The sequence below is a fragment of the Lolium perenne genome, chromosome 6 (assembly GCF_019359855.2).
Source record: "Lolium perenne isolate Kyuss_39 chromosome 6, Kyuss_2.0, whole genome shotgun sequence".
Lineage (NCBI taxonomy): Eukaryota > Viridiplantae > Streptophyta > Magnoliopsida > Poales > Poaceae > Lolium > Lolium perenne.
Window position 1 is genome coordinate 94044181 of NC_067249.2, and position 10498 is coordinate 94054678.

General features: G+C 46.2%; 1 protein-coding gene across 1 annotated transcript; it reads right to left on the reverse strand.

The window, feature by feature from the left end:
- Window positions 1–3799: 3799 nt before the first annotated feature.
- LOC127344942 (uncharacterized) lies at window positions 3800–5767 on the reverse strand. The gene is made up of 3 exons (XM_051371323.2): window positions 5034–5767; window positions 4822–4935; window positions 3800–4719 (listed from the first exon to the last, which is right to left on the reverse strand). Exons 1-3 carry the CDS (start codon window positions 5465–5467, stop codon window positions 4239–4241), a joined length of 1029 nt encoding a protein of 342 aa, XP_051227283.1. The 5' UTR covers window positions 5468–5767; the 3' UTR covers window positions 3800–4238.
- Between the last annotated feature and the right edge of the window lie 4731 nt (window positions 5768–10498).

The window sequence follows — 10498 nt, forward strand, 5'->3', positions numbered from 1 at the left end:
TACGAACGGTCGTGCGAAAAGCCGGCCAGAGTGCAACTTGCGCTTTAATTGCGTGTCACAGTGACGGGATCGGATAATTAGCTTGTGGTGTTAAAACTACCGATCGATGGAGCTGACATGCACTTTGCAATCGCTTAAGTTAAGAGGGGCATGTGAGGTGATTAGGTATGGGATGTCGTTTTAATTTGAAACAACACAATGCTATTACCAGAATGTTTTTTTTATAGAAAAACAACATAACTCGATCTACTAGGAGCTTTATTAATTATTATAAATAGTTCATAAGAAGTTAAATACAACCTCCGGTCGAAATTAACCGTCTCTCAATTGGGTGGATACACCGGGTTCTCCTCATCGAAAAAAATACTCGTACATTTTTGTTAGTAACTTTTATGTGCCTAACGTATCACATGTCGGAGCCACGGGCCGTGGCTTTGCATGCGGTATTTCGTGAGAGACACAATATTGAATAATGCCCCGAAGCTATTTATAGTATTTATTAGTAACAGTGGTACCAGTATTTTGTAGTGTTGCGTAATTAGCTGGCTTTGCATGTCAACTGATGCAAATGCCAAGATCTTTCCATTGTTAAAAAGGAAAAAATAGACAGTTCATGTGCGGGCACGGACTTTGAACCTTGTTTGTACCTGGCCTTGAAGCATTTTCGTTTCAATCACTCTTTGGAAAGCACCAGAAACTGCAAGAGCGTAATTCGCGAAAATAACAGAGGCGGGGCGGGTACCGAAGAGAAAATAATAATAAGAGAGGGATGGAGGAAAAGCATCTCGAGTCTTTGGAAAAGCACCAGAAACTGCAAGAGCGCCGAAGCACGTACCGAAGAAAAATAAGAGAGGGATATGGAGGAAAAGCTTGGGGACTAGTGGCGCCTCGTGATTTGGACCCGTCTAGAAGGTGGCGTGGCAGCCAGAGCCGCCTCGAGCTCCGCGCCCCCGCTACAGCCTCGTCGCATGTGATAGAGGAGAGGATCCAACGGCCGCAGCGCACGCGGCCCCTCGCCAAAAGCGATCGCCCTGCCCGACAGCTGCCCCAGCTACCCGCTGGAGTAATGTAATTATAATCAGTAACCAAGTGATTACAGTGCCATTCACGAGCACGGAGCACATGCACGGGGTGAGGCAGTAGGGGACTAGGGGGGCACGCACGCGCGCATGCCGCGTCGGCAGGCAGCCAGCGTCTTGCTCAGCTAGGCCATGCCAAAGCCGTGTTGACCTTGGGGGCAAGCTGGAAAAGTCCTCGCCCCTCACACTCACAGCCCACGGCCCACGGCCCACGGGAGAAAAAATATCCTTGGGTGCACGCCGCTAGCTTGACCAAACCTTATTTATTTCCGTTTCAGAAAATATAATTGACCAGACCTTCCTTCCTTCCTTCCTTCCTCTGCAACGGTCTTTTCGTGCGGTAATATGGCTAAACAAATACTCCCGTGTGCCAGTGTGAAATTCAGCACGCATTTGTCAACCCACACAGTGGATGTTGTTGGTTTTAAAGTCTTGATAAACAAAGTACAGTCAAATACAGCAGGGCCGGCAGGAGCCTGCACTCAAAATCGCCTCCCCTTTCGTTTCAAAGTCTTGACAAGCAAAGTACAACACACGTTTCCACTATTCTGACCAGGCAGCTTAATTGTATGATCGACAAATCATGGAAACATAAAAATAAACCATATATACACTCCTCTTAATAGTTATATTCAGTACATGTTCACACATTGTCCACCTTCAACCTTTTTTCGTTTTCATTTCACCCTATTGACCCATATGTACTAAGTAAGGAGCAAGTTCCAGTCACCATAGTTTACTCGCAAAGGGGAAAAGCTTGCCCTCGATATCAATTCCGCACATAACCATTTTAATTTCAAAGTTTAAATTCAACCACTTATAAAGTAAAAAAAATGTAAAACTCACCAAAACATAAAAAAAATACTCGTACTTCTAGAATTTTCAAATGCTCGCACACAGACAAATTCGTTACTACCCCCGCCCCACATGAGCCGTTGGTTGTGCATTAACCTCCTAAACCAGTTTCCAAACATATTCGTTACTACCCTCGTCCCACTTCATAGGACCTGTGTGTATCCCTAGGTCGTAAAACCATCATAATACATGTTATATATCATAAACCTTATATCATTAGGAAGTTCATATATTCTACTTTCTAGTGATATACCTTTTTTTGTTATACAATTAATATTATGTTCATAAAATTGGCAACCTAGGGATACGTGTAGGTCCTATAAACCGGGACAGACGGAGTATAATAGCGGACAAGTACATTTAAATGTCACTTGCACTATCTGACACACAAGGCGAGCAAGGGACACAAGAGGGAAGAGATGCTGAATTATTCTCTCCTCCTCACAAAAGGAGCATTTTGTTATTCCCATTCCAATAACAATTAGCTAGGTATCATCCGCAAACAATACCCTCCTATATAAAACCACACAAAGTGGGCATAGAGCTAACTAACACAAATGGAGTGGACTAGTTGTTAGTTACTACTTCTTTCTCAATATAGGAGTAGTGTTAGTACTAATCATGTGGTTTTAGTGCATTTTTAAGTAAAGTCCCCCATCCATTCCATATTAATTGTCGCTGGGCAACAACTAATATGGAGCAAAACGAGGAAATTTTACTATTGATTTTAAGACAAACTCTATTCTACACAAATAATTTGAAATACACTTCATACTATGTAAATCTATCTATATTTCTAAAATCATTATATTTTACATAGAATGCAAATACTCAAATAGTATAATTTCCAAGATATATGCCACAAAAATTATACCATTGGATTCAAATTCAAAAGAAGTTTTCAACAGTATAATTTTTGTGATATATATCTTATATTTTTTTACCAAATTAGTAGTCAAACTTTTTTCTCGAAATGCGTAATTGCCCTGTAAACCGGTATGGAGGGAGTATCTATTTGTAGACACATGATATAAATATGCATTTAAAAAACATTGTGCCCCCCAAAAATGCAAGAATTCATCCGCAGAAGTATCTACATGAAGTAAATGTAAATAAAAATTCAGCTAGGTTCCTCCCTAGCTGAACCCGTTTTGTAAGGAGTTTCTCGTAATTATTAAAGACTTAAATGGATCCAGTAGTATGATTTTCTAAAGGAGGATAGCCTAGGCTAATCAAGTTAAATGATTGATTCCATAGTAACAAGAGGAGTGAGCCTAGATCACGCTCACAGGTTTAAGTCCTCACGACGCAATTTGAGTTCATATTCTTTAAAAAAAGTGTAAACACAATTCAGAAAACCAACACGAGAGTTAAAATACACATTGACACGAACCAGAACCAAGTTGTTTATGCGTTGTATGGCATTTCATCAGCATATAATTTCCATCCCTTGATTCCTGGACCACTTGTTTGGCTGATGCAACTTTGGCACCGGAGTGCAAGCGTTGGGTTTATTCATGTGGGTGGTCCTAGCAATATGGGCTGTTGCTTTTCCTTGACTCTCCCCAAACCACTCATGGATTCCATGGGAACACAGCTCTGTCCACCCCCAAAAAGTCAGAGGGGATAGAAACAATAGCAAGAAAAATAATGATAGAAACCTTGACCCCTTCTCGCTCCGCCGCAGCATGCAGCCAAAGCACCACCAGCTAGCATTGCACCATCCACACAGACCACACAAACAAATTCTGGCATCAGAATGAAATGAAAGTGCAATCAAAAGGCAGTATCAAGCACTAGAGATACTCCATATCATATTTGTAGGTTGAGATCTCGATGCTGGAAACAAAAGGTGAAGATTGCCGTTAAGGGGTTATCATCTTTTCAAGATCAGGCGGGACAAGCTACATTCAGAAAGGAAGTTGTTGCGCAGAGAAAGGAAGAACCGAGAAGAGCCACCCATATACGGAGCATATCTTCTTTAGTTCTTCCCTTTTCTTTCATCTATCTGCTATGGTTGGTTGGTTGGTTCATCATCTGCCACTTTCTATATACAACTGTATAAATCAGACATCTAAGGAAAAGAGATGCAAAGTTTCATCCATACCTAAAAAAGGAGCAGCAAAAATAAGAAGAGAGGCTGAGGGAGAGAGAGAGATTGGTTTTGAGCCGGAGAGGAAGAATGATGAAGAAGCTCTGACTACCAATGCTAAAAACTACTCCCTCTAAATTGTAGTGGTGGATCAGATGCTCTCTTCATCTTTCTTCCCATCCCCTCCTCTACGAGAAGCCAAGATCAGCAGGTCAACTCCCGGCGGCGCCCGCCGCTCCTGTGGCCATCTCTGTCCAGGGCGAGCCCAAGAAAGGCTCGTCGACGTCGAAGAGCGAGGACAGCGGCGTGGCGGCGTTGTCGCTTTCGCCGCTGAGGAAGAGGAGGTCGTCCTCGCCGGCCATCTCCATGTCCTCGACTAGCAGCTCGTCCTCGTCCTCGGAGGAGGAGGACGCGCGCAGCGGCGTGGTGGGCGAGAGGCCCGCGGACGTCGAGGGGTGCGCCTCGCCCGCCGCCACGACCGACGGCGGCGGAGGCCGGGGCCGCGCGGAGGAGGAGGAGGACGTGGCGGGGAACTTGTGGCGGCTGGTGCCGGCGAGCGAGTTGCGGTGCGTGGGGGCGGCGTGGTTGTGGTCGCCCGTGAAGGTGAGGATGAAGGTGTTGGGGTCGGCGCGGCTGCGCTCCAGCTGCTTCCGCGCCGGGCAGCCCTTGGCGGTGCTGCACCGGTAGTACCCCCTGTTCGAGAAGAAAGAAACAGAGTGAGGTTTTGCTTGTGGAAGCTGCACGGCAGAGGAACAGAGACGGGAGGTTTGGCAGGCAGGAGGAAAATGGTACTACCTTGGGTAGGGGGAGCCCTTGATGGGTTTCTGGCCGTACTTGCGCCATGCCCAGACGTCGGAGGACACGGCGTCCGCCGCGACGTGGCACACCACCTTCTTCTGCTGGTTCTTCCTGCGCGCGCGCGATGGAATCTCAGGACGTGTTTACGGAAGGTGGAATGATTGCCATTTCCGGTGCAGGAATTAAGGCGAGGCATGTGTGTACTGTACCTTCTCTTGGATCTCGGCACGCCGCCGGAGCCCTGCCGCCCGCTAGGCTGCGGCCTCGGCGCTGGGGGAGAAGCAGCTGTCTGGAGCGGCACTTCCGCCGGTGCCATCATCGCCTGCTGCTGTTGCTGCTTTTGCGGCGTCGGAGGAGGAGGAGACACGGGCAGCTGCTGCGGTAGAAGAGGTGGAGGCAGCTGGGGCGGAGAAGGTGGGGCGCAGAAGGCCTTGAGCAGCTCGTCGGCGTCCTGTCCAAACCCAGCGCCGAGGTCGGGAAAGCACCAGCCGGCATCGACCGGCTGCTCTTTCACAGGCGGCGGCGGCAGGAACGTGGCGAAGGGGTCCTGCCGACGCGGCGTCGGCGGAGACATGGCGCGTCGGCAGCCGAAGCGCACGACGGCGTGCAGGTCCCAGTTGTTGGCACAGTGCTCCTCCTCCATTGGGACTGGTCGACCGGAGAGCGCAGCGCAGTGGTTGGGTTGTGGAAAGGTTTGCAGGAGGAGGCGAGGAGCAGGAGGAGGAGGAGATAAGGGGGAGGCGCTGACTTTGGGTAGTATATTGATTGTTTTGGAAGGGAGGGACGACTAGGGGCAAGAGTAAAAGGAGAGAGAGAGAAGCGAAGTGAGGAGAGAGAAACGGTGGGCATTGGATCCCTCCTAAAAAGGGGTGACTGCTACGGCTCTATGAGCCCAGCTCTTTTGTTTTTCTTCTTGTTGCTGGGATTTTTCTTCCTTCTTTTTGTTCTTGGGGCTTGTGGTTTTTTATAGCGCTGGCGTGGGGCAGTGTCCCCACTTGACTTTCTAGCATGTCAAATGGGAGAGAAAAGGGAGATGAAGATGGGGTTGGGAGCATGGAGGAGAGGTGGCACCGTGCTGCTTTGGTTATTTGGCACATAGGGACCTGTTCAGGATTGAAGAATCTTCCTAACCTAAATAGTACGGTATATGTTGAAATATAAGACACTCACGACAAATCCAATTTCATACAACTTCTGTAATAATACATGTATTTGACACCATAACATTGAATTGACATCACAAGTCTTGTTGTTCTATATTTTCTTCGTACAATTGTTGATTCCAATAAATAAAGATGTATAGACGCACATGTGATGTACGACATGTGTGTTTAGAAATTAATACTCTGTAACTAAATTCGAAGGCCTTTACATCAAAAATATCGTCTATGCTAGATCGTCACATGGTAAACACATGGCTAGTTACTTCGAATCTATTTCGTGATGCATTTAACATTAAGGTGCATATATTGGTCAACCTCATGATCTACCGGCTCAGTTTCTCGGAGGTGCTCAAACGGGTAGGGTGTGTATGTGTGCGTTCATAGGGGTGAGTGTACATGCATGTTTGTGAGCATGTCTGATGTACCATGTTCTAAAAAAAGGTGCATTGGCCAAACACTCTTTTTCTCGTTGATGTATGTCGAGAAACTGCCGATTTTAAGGACCTTTGCAATAAAAGGGTTTGAATTATCATATTGATCATAAAATGGCATAAGCATGTGTTCCTTAAATTTTGCTTCATTCTTGGGATGGATAGCAAGACATACTCTATTTCACATATGTGTGTATAACGTACTAATAACTAGAGGCTTTTACACAAATATATCATGTGACACCATAACTTTGTGGCATGATCACCTATATATATCCCTTTGTAGTAGTATCGTTTAACACTTTCACCATTTGCGTAAAATTCCGGTGGGGATCCTCTGTGCATTGTACCTTACTATAGACAATAGTACGCAAAATACTTGGATTTATTCTAACACTAGAACTATTTATTTGAGCATATTTGGCTTCTTTCATGCACACAGTTTATTTGTGTTGATGCTAACATGCAATTTTATTTAGGATACATCACACAATGCTACCGACTAGAAAGTATTTTTAAATGTGATTCCAATGATATAATTTATGTACAATATAATCCAGACATTGTTTTCTAATTAGTTCTATGAAAATCCACCTTGAAATGTGTGTGCGCCTTGTTCATAGGAACCAATGTACTATTAATAAGAAGTTTGTGTAACATATTTACGAGGTGTCGATGCCTAAGCCATTTTTTCCTAGAAAAAAGTGGAAAAGTACATATATAAACGAGAAATAAATTTGTCTTTCTTAGAAGTTGACGTGGGCGTACCCTATCGGGTACCCCGTACCCACTATTACCACAACTGGTGCGGTCTAACTGAAGGCTCATCGAGCCAAGAGGTAATAGCAGCCAAAGCCTAGGAACCTGGCATGCAACACAAGAATTAGCCCATACAAGGGTACTCTAACATGTAACCAACCCGGAGTCCTGAGACATGGCCTCCTTTACAAGGACTGGGAGGGATCGATGGGGAGGACGGCAGGATGATACACAACCTAGAGTACACCATAGTCATCACAACGACATTGTAACCCTAATCATCATGGATCAAGAAACAGACAAACATCACGTGGGGTTTTCCTCTAGGGCTGGCTGGGTAAATCGTGTCCCTTGTGTTGTGTTGTTTCTACACCGATGAATCAACTGCGCATTTTCTTTCCTAAAACCCAAGTCCATAACTCATGGGAATTTCCATGGTACTCCCACGTCAATCGGTGGTGTATCAAGCTTATTTTTTTACCTCTTAGACTAGTCATAGTGGGAAGTAACATAGAGTAGTAACATGCACATGTTACTACTCTATGTTACTACCTTCATAGTGGTTAGTAACATCCAGTGGCGGACGCAGGAAAGAATTGGAGGGGGGCACACCTCAAAAAAAAAAAATTGCGCCTCTCAGATTATGAAAAACGTTTGCAAAATGAAGTAATGAACAATATATAAGATAAATTTTCAATCTCACTCTCGATATCGGGTTGGACCGAAGGTGTGGAATTAAGGTACGCCAACAAAAACCTACCATCTTCAGTTTATTCATCATCTACGACCAACAGTGTTGAAGAAGATGCAATCTTCTTTGATTCTTGTTTCGCGAAAAGTAACGTAATTTGGCCATTCCTCATTTCTACGCAATTGAAACATTTAAACATATAAGTGACTTCATTTCTATAAGTGTCAAACTACTAATTTTAACATTAGCATAGAGAATAGCTAAATAGCTGGGGCAATTTTATGTCTTAGATACTTAACAACAACAAATGAAAATAGCAACAGAAAATAGCAGCAGTCAATGGTTAATGGCGAGCAGCGGGCGTACATGCTGCCGGCTGCTGGACTGCTGGAGCGCAACGCTGTGGCCCAGGCCGTGTGGCGGCTGGCGGGAATAGGCAGGGACTGGCCGGGGAGAGCGCCGTCCGGCGGGAAAAGTGGCGGCCGACGGGGGGAGCGCCGGCATAGCCACACTGAGGGAGTCCGGGCAGCGCTGGGCGGACAGCGGCCGCCGAAGAGGCAGAGAGCGTCGAGGAGTTGCCGGAGAGGGGCGAGAGGCAGAGAGCGTCGAGGAGTTGCCGGAGAGGGGCGAGCGGCAGCGGTGCCGGGGCGGCGGGGAATCGCGGTCATGAATCGAAATCGTGACCTGGTTCCGTGGTTCGAGAGTTCATGACCTCATCTCTCGCTTGAACGAACTGAGATTGGGCTTGTTGGGCTTTTTTCCCAGGGGTACTAAAAATATTCAGAAATTCTGGGTGGGCCACGGCCCCCTCGCCCCCCCCCCCCCCCCGCTAGGTACGCCCATGGTAACATCAAAGTAGTATCATATATGTCTTCATTAATTAGCTTATAGACTCATTGTATCTTGGGAAATGTGATGTTACAGTAACTAGCTATGTTACTCCATCCTCCTCTCTCCTCATTAACTCACTACCACATACACAAATTTGTTGAGTTGGACACTTAGTTACTAGTGAAATTACTCCCACTATGAGTAGTCTTAGGCTTTGCATTTACCGATGGCTAGCACAAATATTAGTAGTTAAAAAACATTTGTATATCTGAAGGGGTGGAAACAATGAGATGTTGTGTTATCTTGCACTAAAGGCTCCTTTAGACCGGCTTATATAGTCGCGCAATCCTAGGGTTACAGGGAGGGTCCAAGCTAGATCGGTAACAACGTCATAGATTACGTATTACGATCTAATGCGCGCGTCGTCTTGCGCAAGGCGATGGTAAGTTGCCTTCCTTCTTCATAGCTGAACATACAGCTTATTATTGGCATATGGACTGCCCAGTTAAACCATAGGTCTAACCACCAGTTGTGGGCCACCTGATCTTACCGGTAGGAGATTATGTCGCAACTCGCAAGTATATTTGGTATATCCACAACATAATTACCAGTATTAAGTAGTGTACGTTAAACCTGAAACTTACAGGCTCCAGGGGCCATATGTGTCCAGTAATTTCAAACCTCCTTGTTGTTTATAGTTTCTCCAATTTTATAACAACGTTCGTCAATCCGTGTACTTGGACCAAAAATAATGTGGAGTGCTGTATGAAAAGGTTGTGGCGTAGTGTAGTACAGCTCGTGCATGAATATTTACGGTTTGAATATAAGCAAGCGCAACACCGGCACACGGGCTTCACACGGCCAAGTTTTCCACAGGTCGTGATCCGTATGGTTCCGTACGAAGGGAGAACATGACTGCGAAGGAAGTCAAATCGCCACGTCTCCTTCGCCCGTGTCTTTCTCGAGCAACCGCAGTCGGCCGAGAACTGGGCGCGAATCGCAAAGAAAGCGGACGGCTGTAAAATACAGCGAGAAGCCGGAAGAGAGTGGGGGTTGACTTTTCGAGCAGGTACACGTGGTATCCGTACGGTGGGTCCGCCAGATCAGTGAGAGGCCGACGACCTTGGGTAGGTTGAGTGGCGATGACCTCGGGGCAGGGGCAAGGAGGAAGTCGGATCCCTTGACCGATTCTTCGCGCTGCGTACACATGGGGGACTGACAGCAGCCGCCGCGGGGGCCCACCCGTTTCACATGCGTGTCCTGCTGGAGAAGGGTGCCACCACCGAAATCCTGCTGACGCGTGGGTCCAGGGAGGTGACGTCAGCCTGACGTCGGGTGTACGGTAACCCCTGCAGTCAAACGTACTAGTACACCGAGTTTCTTCTGTTTGTGTGACTCGCTGTTGTGCATGATTTATTTCTTCCGAATTTTGGAGAGCTTCATAGATTAATCGATTTACGGTTACTCCTTAGAGCATCAGCCAGAGAGTCTAGGGGTAATTGATCTAGAAAAATCTCCTTTCAAAATTAGTTGGTTTAGCAAGTAATATGGGATGCCCTGTTTGCATCACGCCCAACAACAAAAAAAAAAACTATGCTAACTTAGGAAAATCCCGCTTAAACTCACTAGTTGTGATCGACTATGGTCATTGGCATTACATCAATTGACATCCATTTGAGAATAACTCTCAATAATCACCCATTCATAGCTTCTCTCCACAGCGTCCCGCACCATTAAGGGCATCTTCAACGGCGCGACGCATTAAGGGCATCTCCAGCGGCGCGACGTAATCGAAGAGC